This window comes from Lonchura striata, chromosome 2, assembly GCF_046129695.1.
Source record: "Lonchura striata isolate bLonStr1 chromosome 2, bLonStr1.mat, whole genome shotgun sequence".
Taxonomy (NCBI): domain Eukaryota; kingdom Metazoa; phylum Chordata; class Aves; order Passeriformes; family Estrildidae; genus Lonchura; species Lonchura striata.
The window spans coordinates 64,571,278-64,595,613 of record NC_134604.1 but is presented as its reverse complement, the minus strand read 5'-3'; the positions used below and the strand labels follow the sequence as shown (position 1 = coordinate 64,595,613).

Sequence of the window (24,336 nt, the reverse complement as noted above, 5' to 3'; positions counted from 1 at the left end):
GGTTTGTAGGGAAAGGTCATATGTCTCAATGCATTAAATAATGCAGCTAGAAAAAACAGAGAAGGAATAAGTTTTAAGGTTTTTTTTTTTCTGAAAACCTGAGAAAAGCCTTTAAGATTTCAGCTGAACTGTGGGATTTAAACAAGGCCAAACGCATGAGTTGGCGACAGTTCTAAAATACTGTCTAATTTCCATGAAGGTCTTTCAGACAGCCTTAAAGTGGGAGTGAAATGCCTGTGAAAACCTGTTTCAGAGCATTCTGAATCTGAGGCTGGAAGGCCTGTGCCATCTCTCTGGATTTACTTGTTTGGATTTTTTCCCATGGATTTGCACTTCAACTTCACTTTAACCTAATGATTGTCATTATGCAAACACGGAAATAAGAGGATCATAATTTTTAAAAATTCTTATTGCAATGACAATGAGGGCAATGGTTCAGGTTTTGCACCTTCCTTCATTTTTATACAGTATATTTTCCTTTGTGTCTGTGTTTTCCTTAGCTTTCCCTTAAAAGTCTGAACTTTCCAGGGATGTTTTTATTTTTTCTAAGAAAAATAAATATTTTCTAGGCTTTCTGGCAGGATGCTTTTTAGATTTTCTGGAAAAGAAGAGAACCTAGATGGCTAAAAATGGAGAGAAAAGGCTGTCCTTTTTGGAAATCCATAATTGAATTATGGGGAAATGGAAATTTGATATAACTTCAGAAAATGTAAAGTTTTTCAACCTCTATACGTGACACCCAATATAAAATTGGTCAAGAGTAATGGATTTAGTTTGAAAGTTCTCAGGTAGTGGAAAGTATATTTTTCTACATGTCTTTTAAATGTGACACAATGGGAGAAAAATTACCAGTGATGTTTATAATGACCTGAATTTCTGATTTTAACAGGTATTAGCACCAAAGATGGTACTGCCAAGAAAGATAAAGACTTCAGAGGAAAAGCCCAGAAGCAAGTACAGTTTAATCCTGGTCAAACCTTAGCTACATGGCGAGTTCGGATTTTGAGCGATGGTGAACATGAACATTCTGAGTCCTTTCAAATTGTTCTTTCCGAGCCCGTCATGGCAATTCTGGAATTTCCTGCTGCATCCACAGTGGAAATTATTGACCCAGGAGATGGTGAGAACATTTCTAGAACAGTACTGCTAATATGTGCATATACCAAAAGATAAACTGGAGGGCAAATGCTGTGAGTAACAGTGGCTACTAAAGGTTTACTGTCCTCAAAATATTTCTGAAGATTGGCTTGGGCATCAGGTGGCCATTTATCCTCTATCACTTTAAGTTCTTGTTGAAGGGTTTACTCAGATAGCATGTTTTTTTATGAAATACCCGCGATTTTTTATTATATGTTATTTCTAGGGGCTTAAATGTGTTTGCAGACTGAATGTGTCTGAAGAGTTGGCTGGAGGCTGACTTGATTTACTGTGCCATGGTAATTCATGTTGGAGAGGATGGTACAAGAAAGTCTAGGCTGGTTGATAACAACAAATTTAGTCTTGGAGCAAACTACTTGTATCAGTTAGGCCTTGATATGAACCTGAAAAGCTCAGTAATTGTAAAGCTCATTAGACCAAGTGTAGCACACGCTGTGTCAAGAACAAATAAAATTATGGTTAAATATAAATTAAGAAATAAGCGGATTTTAAAAGATATTTAAAAAGAAGTAGAGCATGCTCTGATTGCTTTGCATCTTTTCAGCTGCATCCAGAAACTTGAACCCATGGGCTGTAAGCAATCTGTCCTTAAGAAATCTTTTAAGTACTGGACAACTGTAACAACTTGAATTATATGATCTTCCCTAATTAACATTTGAAGAGTGTTGGGTGTGGAAATTATCAGAAGTATCTTAGTTCCTAGTTACAAATGCAAGTTAAACCAGAGCTTATCTCACATCCATTTTTAATCACTGAGAAAAATAGTGTTTAACTTGAAAAGCAGCATATATGAGACACAGAAATAACTTGAAAATGTATTAAATCTCTTTATCTTTTCTATGATCAGTTAGATAGCACAGTTAAAGTAATTGACTGAGTCTTCTTTATGCCAACAACAGTATTTTGTATTTCTTACATAAAAATAAAATTTTTTCAGTCCCAGAGAAATTGTATCATTATATATAAAGAGAAGTTGCAGAGGGCAAATCAAATGCATAACTACAAATCAAGGACTACCTAGAAGAAAACTAGAGAGAGAACTTTGAGGAAAGAGCTGTGTTTCCTAACAGCATTTTGAAGCTCAGGGTTTACCAAGCTCACTGAATAAGAACCAACAAGAGTTTTATTCTTCTTCCAGTGAAAAAATCATTGATTTGAATTGTGTAGCTTTATGATCAAGACTGTGAGTTTGTTCAGGAAGCTGTATCAGCCTCTTGGGGTATGGGACCTTAGTTAATTTTTCTTTGGAAATATAGATTGCATAGGGATATATTTTTCTTAAACTAGCTGTGATGCTGTAGCTCATTCTCCTCCAAGCGTTTATGTTGTTTATAAGGTCTGTTAAACTTTTATAGTGCCATTTTACTCCTAGTTGAATAATTATGATAGAGAGAGGCAACCAAATAAATCAGATTCCTGCATGTTTTGGAAGCTTAGAGTTTTTTATTTTGCCAATTAAATTCTAAAGGGAGAAATAGAAGTAATGAAATCACTTGGGTTTTTTTTAGTGGTGCCTTTTGCTTTACTGTAAAACAAAAAAGTAGGGATTTGATATTTTTCATGTTGAATTTTTGTCTTTCTAGAATAGTGAGTAGTCTTGGTCTTATCAAACCTGAATTACAGCATTTTTAAGGCAGGCTTTTAACCTCAAGTCATGCTAAAAGTATTGGAGAACTAAAACCTGGAACATGTTTTCAAAGAAGTTACCTGACAATTTTCAGAACATTGTTTGCCAAAGTACTCTGAAATGATGAAAAATTTACTTTGTGTAGTCAGCTGATATCACTTAATTTGATATTATGCAGAATTATATTCTGTTTGGGTTGTAGTCACACTAATGAAACTGTAAAGGTGCCTTGTAATTGTGTGTGTAGCCACCTTTTGTTCTTGAGTTTTTGAGAGAACAAGAACGAAATTGATCCTGAATCTCAGTAACAGCATAAAACCCAGCAATCTGATTATATGAGCATAAAATAATGAAGGAGTTCAGAATTCAACTTAGTGGGTTTTTCCCCTGAAAAAAGATCTGATATCCCTTTGTATGATACATTTTAGAGTGAGATTGCTCCTCAGACTTCACTGACTGTATTGGCTGGGTCTTCTTCTAGTAAAAAAGTAGTGTAGGCATGTAACCAACTCAAATCAAATGTCCAAGTCAGAGTAAGATGTCAAAGCTCAACCTTGCTCCTCAATGCCAAATTATTTTTCTGGTTATCTTGATGCAGCAGGTTAAAGAATGATCTTGGCAAACCACATCCTGTGTGTGAGCTATGCTATTGATACTTCTGTAGTTAACAGTTAATAACTAAATACCATGGAATTAATAAAAACATAGACTTTGTGGACAAATTCTCCAAACAGTGTTTTGCACCATTAACCCTAGATAAACAAATTTGTCACATTAGAGACCACTTAATAAGGACTTGCAAATTCAGACCTAATGATCTTATTTTCTTTTCCATTTCTGAAGTACTAAGGAACTCTACTTCTCTTACCCTTCAAATTTTACCGACAGTTTAGCGACATTGCCAATAAATGCAAGTTATTTGTTGCACTTTAGAATATTCAAAAATGCTCTCAGCTAATGTACAGATGACTTTATGAGGTTCTTTTCTTTGCAGAATCAACAGTCTTTATTCCTCAGTCCACCTATTCTATTGAAGAAGATGTTGGTGAATTATTTATTCCAGTCAGAAGAAGTGGAGATGTGAGTCAGGAACTGATGGTCATCTGCTACACACAACAAGGTAGTAGAACCAACTATAGAATAAAAAAAAAAAATGGCAAGAGTGGAAAAGAGAAAGAAATTTAAAAATATTTATTCCGTCTATTTTATAATAAAATTGTTTATAACTCTGCTAATTACTTTTTCATCTAAATATCTTCAGTCTCAACTGGAAATGTATTCATCTCTGCAATCTGTCTAAGAGGATTATTGAACACAGTTTAAAAATCATCATGGAGAATTGAAGAGGATCTGTGTCCTTTATATTTCTGCGAGATTTTTATATGCAACCCCTTATATCTGAAAGTGATGAGAACTGAAAGCACTGCAGTGATTGTATCTTGAAAAAGATTATGCAAAATAATATTGTTTAATTGTCACACTTGTCCTTCCTCTGATTTTCATTCTCTTACTAATAGTACATGTGCAGGGCATGGGGTTTCTACACCCGTGGTTTCATTTTTATTTTTTATCTGGAGAGCTGAAGCAATATTTTGTGTAAAGTGATCTGGAATCCAAATAAATTGTTTTCATGACATTCTGTCTGTTCAAGTCCACTGGTGTCTTCAATATGGGTAAAATATAATAAGGTAATTAACTGGTAATCCTCACAGGGGCTATTTTGTCAGTCTGCCTCTTGTGATAGGCAATATTCTTTCTGACTGGAAAGGTGCAAATGATTTGAAGAACCACACTCATCCATTGTTTCATATACAGAAATAGTAGAGACCTCAGAAATGAGTCCGTGGACCTCTGACCTTGTTTACAGCTTATCACCAAAAAGTAAACAGAAATTCAAAGATAATGAAAATAAAATTCCACCTCTGTGAGGAGATCATTGTAACCATAGTATGTATAGTGACTGTTTTCCTTTTATGCCACAGGAACAGCATCTGGCACGGCCCCAACCTCTGTACTTTCCTACTCTGACTACATATCCAGGCCAGAGGATCACAACAGCATTCTACGTTTTGACAAAGACGAGCGAGAAAAAACGTGTCGGATCGTCATCATAGATGATTCCTTGTATGAAGAGGCTGAGACCTTTGATGTTTTGCTGAGCATGCCCATGGGTGGAAGAATTGGTGCAGAATTCCCAAGCACTCGCATTACCATTGTACCTGACAAGGATGATGGTAAGATATCATATAATTGAAGTGATACTCCCAATGCAGAACAGACACTACAAAGAACATCACATCCAATCAGCATGTGGGTTTTGTTTTTCTTCCTGCTGGTAAAAACACATGCTGCTTCCATCTTGAGATTAGAAAATATTATTGGAAAGCTATGCAGATTTTTGAAAGTATTTAGTATTGCTATTTTATTGTTTGACAAAATCACATGAGCAGGGACTCAGAGCAAGGAGCTGCACCTTTCTATTCTGTCACATTAACAGATGTAATCCAAGATGTCACCTTGCATGGGCAGCCTAGTTTCTGTGATTCTGAGGCTGTGTCTGCAAAGGCTTTGGGCTCATTCAATTATGCTGCAAGGGCCCTATTGGAGGCCCTGATGGGGCAGAAGCCATCTAGCAGCTCCCAAGAGGAAAGCTATATTTCTGATTTGATGCTGCATTTGAATTTCTGTGTAAGTGTCCATTTTTGCTCTCTTTGTCTTTTTAATAAAGCAAATATTCAGATAAGAGTAAGGTTGCTTTAGAAATTGCCTCTGTAGGGAAACACTGCCAAGATTATGTCATTTGTTCAACTGGTTAATAGCTTTAAGATATTGCTTTGAAAGATACACTTCTGGTGGTGATTAGAACAAAGGGTGTGACTAAGACAGAGTAGAATCATCGACTGTATCACCAACTGCTTTCAAAAATACATGTATTATTGCTGCCTCAAGCCTCTCCTTTAATGCTTCAGCATTGGAGTGACAGCTCTTTTTCTAGGAGAAATAGCATGAAAGCTTCCTGGTACAATTGCCCCATTTATGTGTGGAGTTTGGAGACTGACATCTCAACTGTAAATTCTGAGATAAGACTATTGATAAGCTTTTGAGTCCTCTCTGTAAGGCCATAAACCATCTATTGTGACACCATCATATTTCCTAAAGACTAAAGGGAGCAATTACATAGTACAGTACTCTTTGAATGTCTGATACCAAAACAGACCATTATTATCAGCACAGTGATTTCTCTCTAGGTAAGGATACAAAAGGCAGCTCTTCAAGGCAGGAAGTCTGCACTCATCTAATTGCCTCATAAATACTCAACCTGCCTGAAATTTCTCACCTGTAATCCTGTGACACAGGTGACTTTGTTTTCTCTGTGGAGCATTTGGATATAGCATTAATGACTACAACAGGTTGAAAAAACAAGTCTTGTAAAGTAGGAGAGCATATATTGAATGCAAGCCAAAATAGAATTCTTCATCTGACTCTGCTATTATAGGAAACACAAATTTATTAATTTAGGAGCTTCTACAACAGTTTGATTTGTATGAATATTTTTGATGATTTCATGAACTTTAAAGTTTGTACATTACAGAGTAGAGAGTAGCTATTAAAAATATGTATTCATGGAGAAGCTGATTACTCAAAAAATTGAAAGTGTTCTGACTGCTTAAATATACATAGGGAGAGTTTGGGATGGAGAGAATGATTCTCCAAGACATTAGTTAATATCAGAGACAAGCTGAAATTAGACCATCTAACTTCAGTGGGAATCTCAGTGACTCCCAATCACAAGAGTACAAAACTTAATATTTTATGAAGTGCACACAAAATATTAAGGAAGTTAATGATAAATCTCCTTTAACACTGCCATTAGAAAGCAGGAGAAGTAATTTAGTTTGTGTACACTGTTCGGTTTAAGTTTCTGCATTTATGAGCACAAGCTGCCTCAGAGCTACAGACTTTTCTATACAAATTAATTTAGCAAAGAATAATCTTATGGGATTTATTGAAAAAGCTGGGGAAGTATTTGGGAAATTAGAATAGAATATTTTCATTATCTAGCAACTGAAATATCTATGTTTGTAGGTAAGAGTAAAGAATATTTGGGGTATTGAAAGATAAGGGGTCTTTGAAGGACAGATTTGGAACACTTTTTTGCAAACATTCACTTTTCTTTTTGCACCCAAAATGTTGCATATGTGGTATTTGAAATTATGTGGCAGAACTCCTTCTCACAGTGAAAGAATTCTAACAAAGAAATCCAGCACATGCAAAAACAATTCACTTACCAGTAAAATTTCCAACCACATTCTTTTTAGTTTGCATAAAGATATAAAGCATTAATAGTCTGTAATTGTTTCATCTGACATCTGTTGCATTGCCTTACCTATAAAAAGCAGAGTGCAGACTACAGAGTAGACAATTATAGCTTACACCTTGTGTATTTTTTTATTTATTCACACACACATACAGATATATCTATATATATACAAGCACATATTAATGTAAGGTGTGTGCAATTTAGCACCCTGACAGTCATGATTGAATTCTACATAAATAAGCAGAGGATTTTAAAATTAATTTTACTAAGTTATACCAGCATAGTATGTTAATTTTTTTTTTCTTTAGCTTTTATCAGTAAGATTTAATTCAGAAGATGTCTAAGATAGAGGTTGGTAGAAGCTTACTTTGTAATAGCCTGTCAGCTGTAGTAATGCTGTAATTCTGTTGTCCACTTTAGTCTCAAATTCACATCTGCTGATACATATTTCTCATTGTTTGTTTAAATTCATCTTCTACTTAACAGAATTTCTTTGGACAAATGTCACAGTGTGTCATTAGGTGACATCTACAAGAACTGTGACTGGATTAACATTATGCATTGAGTTCTTCAGGCCAAACAACAGAAATAGCAAAGGTCAAAGTTTAATAATACTATATGAGATCTTTCCTATGCAACTCAAGTCAGCACTAGCAACACTGCCTTATCTCCTCTGCTATTCAGTGTGGGTTAATTAGGAAACACATTCAGCACCTACCATCCAAGTCCTTTATTTCATCCAAGTCTTCTTTATTTCTAGAAAGGCTAACCATCAGCACCTAACATGCAAGTCTTTTATTTTTAGAGAATGCCCTTAGGGTCTAAGTAAAATACCATAGTTGGTATATAATCCTGACTATAAAAAAAGTAAGAGGCATGCTCTAGTGAACTGCAGTGTATTCACTAAATTCTGGGCAACTGAAACGTTTAATTGGGGATTATGCTGTTGTGCTGTGCTGCCAAAGCAAAATCTGGAAAATAAAAATTGTAGTATGTAGAACATGCAGTGGTATATTTATATATTGTGAATGGTGATTTTCAGATTGGTGCTGCTATTGGGACATCTCCTAATTTGGAAGGGACTTTTCCACATAGATACTAAAATTAGAATAAAAGAAAAAAAAATTAAGTTAGTGAAGTTAGTAGCAGAAAAAACTTCATATAGAAACCGTGGATTAGAAGTTACACATGCCACTACAGTAAAGGCACTAAAAAGTAAAAACATAGTTTGTTGGAGTCAGATGTGATGTGATAGTTGTTAACTGTAAACCATGGAAGAAAAGCATGCATAGGGAAAAGACTTATGTAAATCATCCACTTCTAGGGTGGCACTAATCTCACTTGGTATCAGCCTCTATAACTTTAGACTTCTGATTCAAATAGGCTATTACAGGATTCTTATATAGTTATTGAAAAGAGAGATCTACTCCCAGGAAATATCCCATCCTAGGTCAAGTATCTAAATTGTTGAGTTCAATCATCAAGGATACCTGGTGCATCTTGATTTATTACAGTAGATATAAACCCTACCATAGAAATTTAATTTGTAAATACAATGTTGTAAGCACTACTGGGCGTGAAGGACATACCTATACTGCACAGAGAGCACAGAGTTCAGCATAAAAGTCATTTGAAAGCCGCACTTTACGTAATAAATAAATATTATGCATCTAGGGAAAGGAAGATGAGGCTAATGTGCACTTTTCATTTCCCTTGGATAGGGGAATCCTGGAATTTAGTCTAAGGCTCATGAAAACACTCAGACCCTACTCTTCTATGGAAATGCCTTAATCTTCAGGCACTTAGCAACTAAGCTAGATCAGCCTGGAAGTGCTCTGTGTTTTTCCAGCTGAAGCGGTGACTCTGAAATAATTTCATAGAGAGAGAGAAAAAATGAGATCTAAGTATTTTGTTAGTATTCATCTGGGAATGAAGAGCTTGTAATTTGGTTCTTGCAGTAGCTGTTACTGTCTTGTATGCTACAAGTCTGATACAAAATGCTTTAACAAGGTTTGAATAAAAGCTCTGCTTCTTCATAGTCCCGATATTTTGACTGCTCTGCTAATTTAAACTCTTTTACTTACTTGGTTTTTTACTGTGGACAAATTTAAAACTCAGTTTGTAGTCACGTTTGGAAACCTGAAGAGAAGAGGTGTGGTGAATGCAGAGCTGGAAGTTTGCACCTAAGGGGAAAATACTTACAGTTATTTTGTGTGCTGCACATTTTTTGTTAGTGGCTGTCTCCCCATGTGATTTTAATTCCATGCTACTGTATTTAGTGTTGCCGTGAGAGCACGCAGCCTTACAGCCAAGCTGACAAACAGTCTTCCTGCCCTAGTGGAATTGTTGAAGACTCATGCTGTTCACAGCAGGAAGTACATTAAATACATTTCTTCCGCTTCATTCACATTAGATGGGCAAGAAGATGCTCAAACTTCTTGACATTTCTACACCAAGGCTGGGAAAGCAAAGGACTCAGGTTTATGTTGGAGATTTGCTGACCATTATCTTTACACCTGATCAACAGAGCCAATCACTCATGCCATCCACATGATAGAGGATAGCACTGGCTGGGAATATTTTACAGATGAGTAAACTGGATTATGGGATCCTAATGTAGAAAGGGAGTGTTAGAGGTCAAACAAAACACATTAATTATTTAGTCTTCTGGAGATTTCTTTAAAACACTTGCTGTCACTTTCCTTACACTTAATTAAATTTTGAATATCTTTAGCCCACATTCTGGCAATTGGTACCCACTAACACTTTTCCAGCTTCCTTGGAGTAGTAAAGTACATATTAATATTTACTATCAATAGCCTAGAAAGTCAGCTCTGCAATGTTACACTATAAATATATGTTTTGCATTGGCTTCTAGCAAGCAGGCACTATGAACTAACTCTCCATGTGTAAACTGAGCCAAATTTAAAGCTCATGATAATCTGTCTTATTAAAATTGTTATCAGTTAACATTGTTTATCAGAAGAACATCCTTATTTCACAAGGCAAGTTGGAATCTCCTTATTTCCATTGGTCTCCAAGGCAGGCAAGTCAAATGTGTTTTTTTCTCTTTGCCAGTAGATCTGTCAGATCTTAAACTGAACATGTGGTTGATTAATCTTGTTAGTTAACATCAGCTAGTGCATTTGTCCAATTTTAATTACAGTCTGAACGCTACAGGCAGAGCAGGCCCACTGTTATGTTACAGACTAGAATCATGATTTGGCCAACTATCCATCACCACTCTCTGGAGATGCCTAAAATAGTGATCTAGTTCTTTTTTCCTGTGCACATCCATCTCTGATTACTTTCTCCCTTTTATGTTTTTACAATGCTTGTGAGTCTGATGCCTCTGGCACTTCTGTGTAGCTTTTAACTTCTTTTGTCCTCCCATTAAGTAAAATCTCTATATGACCCCTCCCCTTTCCCCAGCCTGTGGCAGGTGGCCAGGTTGGCAACTAATCAAGGGAAAAAGTGGATGGCAGCCAGCTTATGACAAGTTATACTCCCAGTTTTCTTTACTAATAGCTTCTTATTATCACCAGTTTAACAGAGTGAAAAATGTTCAATCCATGATGATAGCCTTAAAGATTTCAGAAATTGCCTGTTTGCTGCCTATCACAAAAATAAATTAATGTCATACCTTGCAGTAGGACATTCTATAGAGTAACCAGGCACATTTATGATTTGCTTTCTTAGCATTATTTGTTGCTTACAGTTTATAATATAGGTGTGTCACATTTTATGAGTGTGTGTGTCTATATGTGTGTGTGTGAACTACTGTTGGATTAATCTAATTTTTATTCATCTGCTTAGTAACTAGAAATACAGTCCAACCTTGTGATCTGGGTTTCTTTGATAGGTGAGGAGGACAGCACATGATCTCCAGGCAGTACTTTGTCACATCTATTTCAGATGGCTATTTTACCGCAGGGAATGCAGCTGGTGGAGCACAAAGCTCTTCAGTTTTCACTGCTGTATGTTTTTAAATGTGTTGCTTACACATGCAGTATTACACTTGTAAGTAAATTGCAGTAATATTTTGAGGAGAGTGTTGAAATGCAGAAAACTTTTAGTTTTATACTCAAAGAACATAAAATAGCCAATAAGCAGAAGGCACAAGTTTTCATGAACTGTAGAAAAAATTATGCCTTCTGTTAAACTTAGAATGAGTTTAATGAAGTGGTATTCTTGTGTGAACTGGTATTGCATCCCAGAGCCTAATGCATTATTGGTTTGACAGTTCACTCAAGAGTACATTGAACTGTTTTCTTCCTTGTGTCTTGCCGTAGCGTATTGTATTTTTGATGGCATTGGTCTTTGTACTGTAGATCTTGCATTTATTATACACTGTTCAGAAATGAATGAATGCCTAGCAAATGCCATTCAAATTGATCATCTGTTCATGGTTGGATATGGTTGTAGGGAGTGAATTTAGTGACTGAGTGCGTGCTCTGCATATTTAAGATTTGGATCATGAATTTGAGTAGGATGCCTTGTTGCATTCAGTTTTCCTAAGCCTTCTTCAATCATCTTCCTTACTCTGAATCTCCTTATATTGAGACTTTGCTCATAGTCTTTGAAGACCCAAAAGATACTGAACACTGTAATTATGGTAGCCCATTGGGCTTTAATGCCATCGAGTCTCCTTTTGAACGTGCAAGTCTTCAAAAGATTAACAGTTACTATCTCTCTTCACTATCAGGACACTCATCTCTCTCACACAGATGGGATCAAAAGTCCAAGAGACAGAACACAAGAAGTTTTAACATACAGCAGAGCATATGTTCTTTTGTTAGAGTTCTGCTTTTGTGGCCTGATAAGTCTGGCTGTTGCTCTATTTTCACTTCTGCTCTGTCTTCTCTGCCAAGTCCCATCCTCACCAGTAGCTCTGGCAAAGGGATACCTTACATACTTTCCTTCTACAGCCTTGGTGAGCTAAATATGTCCTGATTGTATGTGAGCAGAAAAGCCTATAAGAAATTGTTTCCACTGGCTAAGCAAACTCAACGCAACCATCGTTGTGACTGAATAGTAAAAGTGCAAAATTTAAGGTTGAATCAGCCAGAAATGGCTGCATACTATACTTTTATCTAGCCTGATTTCTAAACTGCTGAACTTCTCATGCCATTTTGGTTTGTAGCCCTCATTTTTTACCCAATGTATCACTGACTGTAAGTACCTTCAAGCTTGACCTCTTTGTGAAAAACCTTGTGTGTGAAAAACCTTTTGTGTGGTATATTTAAATGCTACTGCCAAGCCTTCCCATTTATCTGTCTGCCTCTGTTTCATCAGAGGATTTGAGGATTTGTTACCAATCCAATTTTCCAGGCTTTTTATATAAAAGTAATCTAATTCAATTTAAAAATAGAGCATGTAGAAGATTCTAAGTTGGTTTCATGCTCTGTGGGAGGTATAGCCAGTAGAAAAAAGGTATGTGAAATTCAGATGCTTGCTGCAGGCAATGTAATCATGGTTGGGTGTTCCCCCAGATTCCAGTATCTGTTTCTTCATCTCTTAGTCTTTATATTTTTATTTCCATTGGTAAATGAAGCAATTATTTGCATTATGGAATGGTTAAGGTAAGTGATTGGAGCTTGATGTACTTACAGCAAGAAAAATCTTTGGGCCCTGTCCTCAGACTGAACATAGGAAAAACTCCTTCAACATGTGTAGTAGTTCCAGTGATATGAAGGTCTGTGTTATATCCTGAAGGGTGTGGAAGAATCATAGAAATACTACTCTACTAATAAATATTTTCATGTATATGTTAGTTCAGTGATATGAATTTGGTGTTTCAGAAAGGTAGCAATGTTTCTTAGCAAGCTAACAAAAATAAATTAATCGCTTCAAGGGAAGATCACTTAGTGTGAGCAGCACACATTAGCCTTTCTACTAATATGCTGTTTGTAGCTGAGAAATAACTTAAGACTGTTCATTACTATCTTGTACATAATAATTAGCTAATTGAAAAATTCATTTTTACTTTAGAGACACACATCCTCAATGACTTGAGCTACAGCTTGTCCTCATGCACTCTAATGTCTTTATTCTCCATTGTTCAGGTATACTCTGTAGCTCATCAAGTTGTTACTATACCGTTTATGATCAGTAGCCTGACATTAAGCAAAATCAGAATTAGCTCTTTTCTCCAGGCTACAAAGAATCCTGCAGGCTGTCAAGAAGGAAGGTGCAGGTGACCAGAGATGGGGAGTCACTGTAGCCATCTCACTGCCATCTTCATTCTTGCAGCTGGAGCTATAATCTGCTTCCTTTAACATGCTACTTCACTCATATTTGAGTTTTGTTTATTGATGTAGCAGACAGTTTAGATATAGACTCCAAGCCTGCCAGGCAAGTGCTGCTTGTGATGGTAGTGTGTCTAGAGAAATTGAAGCATGGATGCACTTTAACATAAAGGGTGAGTTAAAATGTAAAGTGTTATGTTAAATTAGTGTCTATCATAAATTAATTAAATGTGAATCATATATAATGTTGTTCATAGCAGTTATTACCTCGCACCATGTTACTCTACTGAAATTACTAGGTTAAGCTGCATAAAAAAATTAGAGTAATTAAGGGATGAGCCAGTGTAATCAATGTATGGTATTGCCATTGTGGATTAAAAAAGAAACAGCAATTCTCTTAGAAAAACAAAGTGTATTTAGTAAAGATTGCATTAGTTTAAATCTGTCCTATTACCTGTTACAGGGTTTGCAGGATTGTTTTAAAAACCTTTTATAAGTCAATAGGCAGAAATGGTCTGTTGAGACAAATGGAAAAGCAGACATTTGCTTAAGATGATGTCTGTGGCAATTTGGCTGAAACTAGCAATTTTGATTCTGAGGGGAATTTACTTTTTGGTTGCAAAAGTTATGACAACACTACTAAGAAGAGGAAAGCTGTTAAGATTGCAGCATATGAATTTGAAAAGTAATCTGTTTTGACCACATCAAATAAAAAGTTATTGGCATTTGCACAACAGGTACCTGCTACAGAACTGAGCTTTGACTGTAATCTTGACCCCTGCTTCTACAGCATTCAGTGAAAATAAATGACTTGGCAAATTAAATTCATTGTGCTGAATACAAGCTCATTTGCTTGCATAGTTTCAAGTGTGTGTAAATAGCTGCAGAATGGTGCAGATTTTAAAGTCCTCTTTGATATTGTCTTAATATAAAGTTTTTGTAATGTGATGGTTTCTCTGGGCTTTTCTTTTGTTGTTATTAAGACGGATATATGAGAGAGATTTCAGAAGGTGACCTTTACTGCTATTAAACAGTAAATGCTCATGCCTTCTTACATTTAATGAACTCTCACTCTTAAGTGGTCTACCTACAGCTCACACACTTCATGTTTGGAACACTGGAATCTGTTATGTTACAGACTCATCACATCAGTCCTTTAATGCCAGCTTTGATCCTGAAATGCAAGTAGCCATTGTGTAGGGATGTTATGTGTTGCCTGAGTATGAGCCAGGTCAGGTCCAGCCAAATCTAGCCATGTTTGTCTGGTTTTGTGTCCAAGTTAATTAGCTGTGCCAGCCATCAGGGTTCCTTACTTCAGATTCAGCACGGCCCTAGCATGTCCAGACTGTACCAGAACAGGCTTGTAGGCTTCAAAAGAAAGTTTGCACCTTCTGCATTACCACAACAGACTTCTGCTAGCTCAGCAACTCATAATGTTCACATCATAGCCTTGTTTGTACTGTTCATGGAAAGAAGGAAGGCAAAAGCTTTTAAGAATAAATAGTCTTAACCCTAGAGAAGATGAGCCATAAGTTCATTTGTAAAGACTGCTTCTCCTGGTTCCAATATCTGAATAGGTTGGAATGCCATGTCTGTTTTCTTCTATTGCTCCTTTCCTCCTAAGAATATATATATATATATATGTGCATGTGTGTGTACATCACTGGCAGCATGTATCAATGAAATCCACTTTAGTTTTAAGCCTTATCAAGGTGTCAGCAGAAAAGAGTCTGTTCTTTTGTGTTTGTCCTAAATATACTGCCAACAGTGTTTTTTATAAACAACCTACTCTTTTGCAATATCTCCCTAAAGCAGTTTATAAGGATATAATTTTAAAAGGTAAAGCCTCTTTGGAAATAAACATTTTTGTGCTATCAGTGCTATTTTTGTGCACTGATTTGATGATGTACCTTCAAAGTTAGACGTGTTCCTAACATGAGAAGTGTTTGTTTTCCTGCTTGATGAATGACTAGAGCTGTAGTTGAGATATGCCTCTGGCTCTCTAAGTACAAGGACAAAGTTTGTGTTTCTGTGCCAAGAAACCTGGGACTAAAGCTCCTAACCTTTCTCCTCTGATTATTGTAACTTCATGCCAGCAAAATCTGTGGGTCTGAACAAAAAAAAACCTTTGGAAAACTTCCTCTTATTTCTCTAAGAGGAGCCATTAAATTTGCAGTAGTCTCTCTTCAGAGTGATTACTAGATTAAAGGTCTGCTGTAAGTGAGCCTGAAGTCATTGAGCAGAGTGTTTTCCAGACATGACCTGAGATAGACAATGCTTTCCCTGTTAGGAGCTTGGCTTTGCTCCTTCCCCTGGGGAGCTACTAACACAGCTTACAGGAAATGAATTTAGAAAACATTTGTAAGGATTTGTTTCCTAGGATGGGTAACCATGCAGAATGTGTCTTTCATTGAACATACAAACCTCAAAAAGTGTGAAAAACTCGCTCTGAAAGTTTCGTTATTTTTTTGTTTGACTGTGACTACAGGAATGAATAGTATGCAAGGATTTTTCTTCAGCAGCAGTAAAGCAAGTGTTAGGATAATTCTGTAAGAAACAAACAATATTTTATTTTATGCCTTCCATCTAGTTTAAGGCAGATCATCTAAGTTCCCTGAGCAGCCAGTAAGTAGAAGGGAATGTTTCCACACCTCCTCAGATTTTTCAGATTGCAGTGCGTCCTGTCCTCCTGTATGCTCATTGTGCTGGGAAACCTGCAATGGCCTATCTTTGTCCTTGCAAACTGAGAGCAAGCAGGCTCCATGTGAGTACCTCTTGCTAAAGTGCTAAAAATGAAGTGTAGCCAAGTCCAGATCAAGTTCCGGAACCACTGGGACATAAGAACAAGATTAGGCTTGGGAAAGTGTGCTGAACACTAAGCTTACCTGTTTAAGAAATTACTTGTATTATAATTGATAATTTTTTTAACTGCCTTTATCTAATTATTGGCACGTTAATAACCATTTGATCTTAGTAGACATTCTGTATTTTTATTGTCTTAAAGAATTTAGAACATTCTATGTCTGAAATGACAGCTCTAATATCCAGTGCTTCAGTATCCTGTAATAAGAACTCTCATCAAAGTTAATAGTAGTTACACAAAAGGTACAAAGAATGTATCCTGTTCAGCCATTAAAAATGTTTCAGATGTTCCAAGTGTAAAAACACCTACTGACAAGCCAGCCTTTATGGGCAAATAAATTAAAATCAGTGTGTGTCTGTCTGTTCACACAAATACACACACCGTTAAATACACATGCTCTTGAATTAAAAAAAAAAAATGGAACCAACATTTTCATCTTCTAAAGTTAGACTTCTTCCAGGTTTGTCTTTCATCCTGCAAAGGCTGATGACTTTGATAATGCTCAAACAGGTCTATGAATCTGCACTATTTTTCAGTAAATACATTCAGTTCCATTAATTTGTTGCATGATTTCACTTTTTGCAGATAAGTAGGGAGGCAGCTGCAGTTTTTCATTGATGAGGAATATTAAAGGAGTTCTTTTTTTGCTGCTCATAGAGCACTGAGCAATTGCTGTGATCTTTGCTGACTGGATTTACATTGGCTGTATGGTGCATGGTATTTCAAATGCATTTGTGATACTGTAGCCCCATGAGGCTAATAAATTCTCACAAGACAGGATAAGAAACTTGTGATGAAGTGCAAGGAGAACTTGGGTAGGTCTTTCTGTGCTTGGGGGAGGTAGCTGGGATTTCTGCTGTGCAGTGGGAAAGCTGAGGCACTGGCTGTGCATGATTAATCTTGCATGTTTGAAACACAAATGGAAAGGATAGAAAAATGGGGGATGATATACATGCAGGATGAAGCTGGGATATGTTTTTAAGGCTCTTTACTTTGTGAAATTACTGTGGGTAGGAAAACTGGAAGAGGGAGTTAAAAATGAAGCTAAACAACGTGTCTGTTAAGTGAAATAGCTCTTAATCTCCTTTGCTTTTTGCTCTTCTTTCTTATGAACTGTGGAACTTTAGTAGTATTAAGATAAAGACTGTTCACATTTCAGTTTACATGAAATAAGATTGATTTTGTTTTAAATGCTAGATGTGGGAGAACTAAAATTAAGTATTTGAGCCTTTAGTTAGCTGGAAAATGTTACCAAGAGTAGCTTCATATGTTTTCACCAAAGTGAAAAATGCAAGGAATTTTCTGGCTTGTGCACAGGACTCAACTAAAACAAGTTTAGTGAGATACCACATTTGGTTTTGTACACAGATTCATGTATGCTAACACAAAAAGTTGAAAATGTAGGAGGCAAGAAAAAGAGCACAGTGCTGATATAACAATTGCTATCTAAAACCGTACAAACCAATACTTGAAAAGAAGCCAAAAAATGGCTAGAAGAATTCTAAGCCTTGAAAAAAGAAGCTTTATTTCACTTACTGAGATGAGCAAAGTGCTCTCCACTGTTCAGTGTGGATTTTATGGTCTCTTGTTAACTTCAGTGTAAGGTAAAGAAGCATTTATGGACATTATCCCTCTTTCACCAGAACCAGCATTCTACTTTGGAAATGATGAGTACTATGTTGATGAGAGTGCTGGCTACATTGAGGTCCGTGTCTGGAGGACTGGAACCGATCTGTCCAAAGCCGCCTCTGTTACGGTGAGGTCCCGCAAGTCAGAGCCAGCAAGTGCAGAGGGTGAGTTATCGCTTCGCTCTGGTTCACACTGCTGCTCCTGCTGCTGCACGCTGCTGGCACCTGCTGCTCCGTTTCACACCTGCTGGTTCACTGGGTCTTGGTACAGTTTCAACCACATAAAATGAAAATTGGACGAGTCTTGCTCTTAGCAGATCTCTTCTTCTTAGAACAAATTAAGTGGTTACAGAATTTCAGAGAAACAGGAGTAAGAGCTGCTATGAAGTATAGCACAAAGAGAAATGCCTTTAAATCCTCGGATAAAGACTGCTACAAGGCAGCTGATTGCTGCCTCAAGAGCATACTCTGGGCATGGTTATGATCGCTGGCAGTGTGCTGAGTTTGCTTCTCTCATTTTTGCTGTAGGCAATGAGAAATTATTACCTAGTAACCTATTCAGGAACACAATTGCTTCAGCTGTGTGGTTCTTGGATACATTGACAGAGCCTTTGTCTGCAGAATCAAGTGTTAGCACACTCTATTATTTTCATAAAACGTGTCATAATGTTTAAACTAGGATATTCACATAGAGGCAGCATAAAAATTATCTGCCTTAGATGCTTATCCTGAGTGTAACTACTGTTATTTCAGGAATATCTAAACATACTATATATGTATGGTATATGCACAACACAATATACATAACACAGATGCATCTTTCTTATGAAAAATAAAATTATTAAGTCTGAAAAAATATGTGATTGCTTCAGTTCTGAACTTGCTTTTATGATCTGATATCTTTACCAAATCTTGAATATTTAAGTTATTTTATTTCTGGTTTAAAAAAATCCTTCCTTAGATTAAGGATCTTCATTCAATGTGCCAAGACCTCTAGGATTAAAAGCTGGGAATGGCTCAGCTCTTGAGCTCTCTAGTCTGTTGGTCACAGCATGAAAGTTCTGACATGGCTGGCTGCCTGTAAAACCATGAACCTGGCTCCTTGCCTTACACAGTGCAGTAGTGGGTCTGCTTCTCTGAGCTGTCAGTCCTGGAGTCCTGCCTTAGAGGCTTAGCTCTAGGGAAGTATAGCAGTCGAGCTTTTAGGCAAGTGCCCATGTGATGATGGCTTTTAATCCGGCCAAATTTTGTCAAATTCACAGAATTCCAAACTTGATTTCCATTTCAGTTTAAGTGTTTTTCCCAAAGCTTTGTTTCAAGAGCTCTGCTTTTTATTGTCCCAAAAACTAATGTTAAAATTGAGTCCTTCCCTAAAGTCCTGGATACATTTAATGCCTTGGTTCCAAGACAGTGTAATTTTTAGTCAGTATATTGTTTTGTTTGCTGCCTTCTTATTGACAGGATTTGTTTGATTTGCTTAAAAGAAAACAAACCTAGATCAATGTTCCTTTGAGAGTAAGGTGGCAGACCTCACCCAATATGTCCTGAGCAGAATTTGATTTATTTGTTTTCTATTCATTCTGTTTTACACAACTCCTCTCAACAGCAGTTCTTCCCCTGGTCAGCTCACTGGCCTTGTCTCCTTTCCTTTTTATATTAATCTTAAAACTTCCATCTTTGTTACAAAAAAATAAAAAATTTCTTTCCAAAACACTTTGTTTCATCTCCAGAGTCTCTCTCAAAGCTTTTTGCTTGCTTTCATTTCTCACTTCAAGCAAATTTCATATGTTTTTCTGGAATAACTGTTGGTTTAGAACAGAAGAGAATCAGTCTCATTTTGTGACTCAAATCATCATTAAACAAAAAATTAATGAATATTGAATTATTTTATTGTGTAGTCCAACTTAAATACTAAAAGATATTTTTGCTTTACATGAATGCCAGCATTTGGCAAATACTGAAGTTATAAATGAAAAATATTTACCTACAACTAACTGCCTTATGATGGATATTTTTATTTCTAATTATATGCAATGATATTTTTATCTCTTTTCTATTGGTAGCTGGAATAGATTATGTAGGCATTAGTCGTAATTTGGATTTTTCACCTGGAGTCAATATGCAGACTTTTCGTGTGATAATTCTGGATGATCTTGGACAGCCAGTGTTAGAAGGAACAGAGAAGTTTGAGCTTGTGCTAAGGATGCCCACGAATGCTGCTCTTGGAGAACCCAGCAAGACCACCATCTTCATTAATGACTCAGTGTCTGATTGTGAGTAATTTTTTTTTATTATTATTTTTCATCATTTGGAGATTAGTCATTTCCTGTCTGGCTGCTTGTGTTCTATATCTAGTGCAGTGTGGTGTAAGTAAATGTGAAATGGTGGAGGGAAGATATGATAACTTCTGCAGTTATACTTTACATGTGCTTTCTATGTTTTTCTGCCCAGTGTCAAAGATGCAGTTTAAAGAATCTGTGTATGTAGCCAATGAAAATGATGGGCAGGTTTCTGCCATGATATATAGGAGTGGGGATATCCGACACACATCCACTGTGAGATGCTATACAAGGCAAGGTTCAGCTCAGGTTATGATGGACTTCGAAGAACGTCCTAACACTGACAGTTCCATCATCACATTCCTTCCTGGTAAGTTCTTGATGTTATTTTAGAAGCCTTTATGTTTTCTTTTGCTTTGTTTTTCTCTTCTACTATGTTTTCTTTTCTTTTGCTTTGCTTTCCTTTGCTTTGTTTGTTTTGTTTTGTTGTGCTTCAATTTTGTCTTCTCATAGGGTAGTGCCAAAAGGATCACTCTGGAAAACAAAGGTTTGGTTTTTCTTTCATACACAATGGGATGATGTTGCCTCTATTTCCTTCACTTCTAACTTAGAAGGATAATCAATAAGAACCAAAAGAGTATATGCTAAAAAGTTTGGCATAACACAGGAGAAGCACAGATCTGCTGTCAGAAAGGAAACTTCAGAAATTCTGCTCTTTGTTAAGCAGATTTCTGGTAAATACATTTGACATGCACTGAAATGAGTAACAGATCTTTCAACAGGTATATAGCTTCCTAATTCCTGTTTGAATTTTTTTTCTCCCACCAAGGCTTTCCTAAGACCGCCCACGAATATCAGGTACTTAATATCCCACATCAGAGATGAAATGCAAATAAATCAAATGTTACTATGTTGAAAGAATATTGCCTAATTCTTTCTACATGTGCAGAAGGCAGTTTGGTGTTGTAGCCTTTGAAGTTTACACACATATGAAACTTTTTAAAAGTCTTAAGTTCTGTCATCAGCATGATATCCTTGATATATCCTTATCGCAGAAATTACAACCTTTGTATTTCTGTAGACATGTATTTCTGTAGACATGTATCATAGTTCTCTTGAAAAAGTGAGTTTATCAGTCTTTCTTTATTTAGGACTAGCCTCAGCTTTTAGTGCTGTCCTGTACTCTACACCTTTGCTATTCCTTCTGTGCAACCAGGAAAGAGTCCAGCTAGTAAGAATTAATGGATCTGGGCCACTTTAGGAAGTGACTTTTCTCTGTTTTTGAGTGTTGCCCTACCATTTCTCTGCAAAGACAAATAACAAAGAGGTCCACTAGAATTATATTTTGACTCCATAAGCTTCTTAGGCATGTTTAATATGCAGCAGTTTCATTCCAGTTTTCACATTTTCCATGTAACAATATGCAGGATGAGTATTTTGCATATTTTCTCCTTCTAAGGGACAATTAATTTTCTCATTTTCTATAGTTAGGGGAAAAGGCAAACTCAGAAAACTAACACAGTCAGCATCCTGCTCTGGTTCTTCATCTTGAAGAGCCTTGATCTTACCTGCATGTGTAATGATGAAAAAATACAGTAAATTGACCTAATCTCTCTCCTGTTGTGCTGTTCCTTTTGTCTGGGGCATAGGAGTCAGTCCCATGAGGAAGAGCCCACCTAGTCATGCTGGCTGCCAGACACTGAACACCCTTCATAGGTCTTGCTGCTTGTGTAAAAGACATAAGAAAAGATGTTCAAGTTTCTGAACATCTAGTAAGTCAGGGCACAATAATTTGTGAGTGCAAAATTGAGAGGTTTGATACTTCAAAGCTTTTTTATGGCAATATTCAATGTCACTTGGAATCAGTGGGAGTTCAAAGACTAAAGTCAAACAGAATAATTTAAGTGAAGGTCCACACAGTTGGAGGCTGTCCAATCAAAAGAGAATTAAAATACAGAAATTCAGGACAAAATTGCAATTAGTATTAGTAATGGTAATTAGTAATTAGTATTAACATTAGAAAGGTTTTATTATTCTGTTTCCTTGTGCAAGTATTTACTTTTTTAAGCGCACTCTTTACAAGAGGTCACTGGGAAGCATTTTCTTCTTAGGTAAAACAAAAGGACTAATACATGTAAAGTGGATATACCAAATAGAAACTTATCTTACAGAAGTCCCACAAGGGGGGATTCCACTTTAATGAGTTTCCATAGAAAGGTAATGATTGCTAATTCTGCTTTCGCTGCTGTCATTGCTCATTAACTTGTATGGTGTCATGTGGATGCCTTGGCCAGCGCGAGTCAGGTGCCTTGGGCTTGGAAAGAAGTACTGTATTAGAGCAAAGAACACCTCAGTTCTGCCTGATAACTACCTTCAGAATGATTGCAGGGGAAACTGAGAAGCCTTGCACGCTGGTGCTTACGGATGATACTTTCCACGAGGAGGAAGAAGAGCTACGCCTGGTTCTTGGCACTCCAAGAAGTGATTCTTCCTTTGGTGCCTCTGTTGGAGAACAAAATGAGACGCTGATAAAGATTCGGGATGATGCAGACAGTAAGGGAATAGCTTGTTGTTACTGGCTTTTGGAAGACCATTTGCATGCTCTAAAACCATTTTTTTTTTCTTCTAATGACAGAGGCTATCATTAAGTTTGGTGAGACCAAATTTAGTGTGAGTGAACCAAAGGACACAAGGCAAGTAGCAATTGTGAAAATACCAGTGCTTCGTCTGGGAGACACTTCCAAAGTTTCTGTTGTTAGAGTTCATACAAGGGATGGATCTGCTACTTCTGGAGAAGACTATCACCCCATATCAGAAGGTAGGATCATACTTATCACATCCAACTATTTGTTTTCATTCATGACTGTAACATAATTTTTGAAAAATGAAATAACTTTCTGATTAGAGTACTTTGAAACCACATCCCAAAATGCATTTTCCTATTCAAATTCAGTGTGGACAAATCCCCTGTGGTATACAACAGCCAGTTCCTGTTTTTATACTAATTATCAGTGAAGATATTTACAAAAGGATTGGGACTCCTTTGAAAACGTCTGTAGCCCAAGAAATTATGGAGGTTGTGTGACTTAAACCTTAGTTATATTTGCAGAGTGTAATAATATTACTCTGAAGAAACATCTGCTTATAGGATATGATTGTGTGGTTGTTTCTTGAGCAATTCATTAAGATAATGGGATTTGCTGTATGTAGGAATTAATGTATATTTCTTTTTAGTTTTCTATGTTCTGTAATAATAAAGCTTTCCTTCTGTATTTCTGAATTCACTGCCTGCTGCTCCACACTACCAATAAATGACGAGAGAAGTTGTGCAACAGAATGAGAAATTTCTTAGCTGATAAACTTCTTTCCATTAATAGCCCACCTACGTGCTTTAGGCAATGACTAATGGAGTTTGTAGCATTATGATTTTTTTTTTCTTTTAAAGTTTATGATACTACATGATAGTACTCTGTGTTTTAAGATTAATCATTCATTGCTGGAGTGTTTTCATAGTTTTGGATAAACTATTTTGGCATCCAGTCCAGCTGGAATATATGACTTACCTTTGAACATCCAGCAACAGCATTACACTGTATCTTCAAATTCCATAGGAGTGGCATTTGCCACTAGTGATATCTGAAGAGGCAATTTGTTAGCCACAAGAAAATCATCAACCCAGAGCTTGCTAATTCCAGTCACTTTGCTCCTGCATTTTAGAGTTTTGCCCTTTCCCCCTGAAAACCACAGGAACTTTTAGTGTCAGCTGATACTTATCCTGTGCACATTACCTGTAGGCATTTTCTTGCTTACATTCTCCCTGCTGTGCACAAACAGCACATGGCAGCAAAGTTTTCAGGAGAAATGTGCTACTGCAGAACAAGAGGCTCTCAGCCTCTGCCCCCAAGCCTTTGAGAAAGGTCTGTAATGTGCAGAATTTCTCCACAGGTTTCAGAATACTTGTGGGTTTAGGGAACCTGCATATTCAGTCATAGGTACAAAACCCACATCCTTAATTGAGTTTTTTGAAGGAAGTGTGGCAAACTGAAAATCAGTAAAATTCTTAACTCTCAGATGAGAGTTCATATGTTTAGTACCACAAAGTGTATTTTCCTGGCATAATTACACTTGGGATTGGAAGGATCATTAGTCACATAGTCAGACTCACTGTGGATTCCAATATTCTCCCAGTTTTCCCAAATAATTCCTGTATTT

The 24,336-nt window shown here is 36.7% G+C and overlaps 1 protein-coding gene across 1 annotated transcript in view; it reads left to right on the top strand.

The window, feature by feature from the left end:
* FREM2 (FRAS1 related extracellular matrix 2) overlaps positions 1-24,336 on the top strand; it is a 118,512-nt gene that overhangs the window by 65,306 nt on the left and 28,870 nt on the right. Inside the window, exons 4-11 of the mRNA XM_021526624.2 lie at positions 890-1,120; positions 3,780-3,905; positions 4,768-5,019; positions 17,861-18,010; positions 19,909-20,118; positions 20,297-20,494; positions 22,513-22,677; positions 22,760-22,942. Coding sequence (XP_021382299.2) covers positions 890-1,120; positions 3,780-3,905; positions 4,768-5,019; positions 17,861-18,010; positions 19,909-20,118; positions 20,297-20,494; positions 22,513-22,677; positions 22,760-22,942 — 1,515 coding nt within the window. The remainder of the gene's footprint in view (positions 1-889; positions 1,121-3,779; positions 3,906-4,767; positions 5,020-17,860; positions 18,011-19,908; positions 20,119-20,296; positions 20,495-22,512; positions 22,678-22,759; positions 22,943-24,336) is intronic.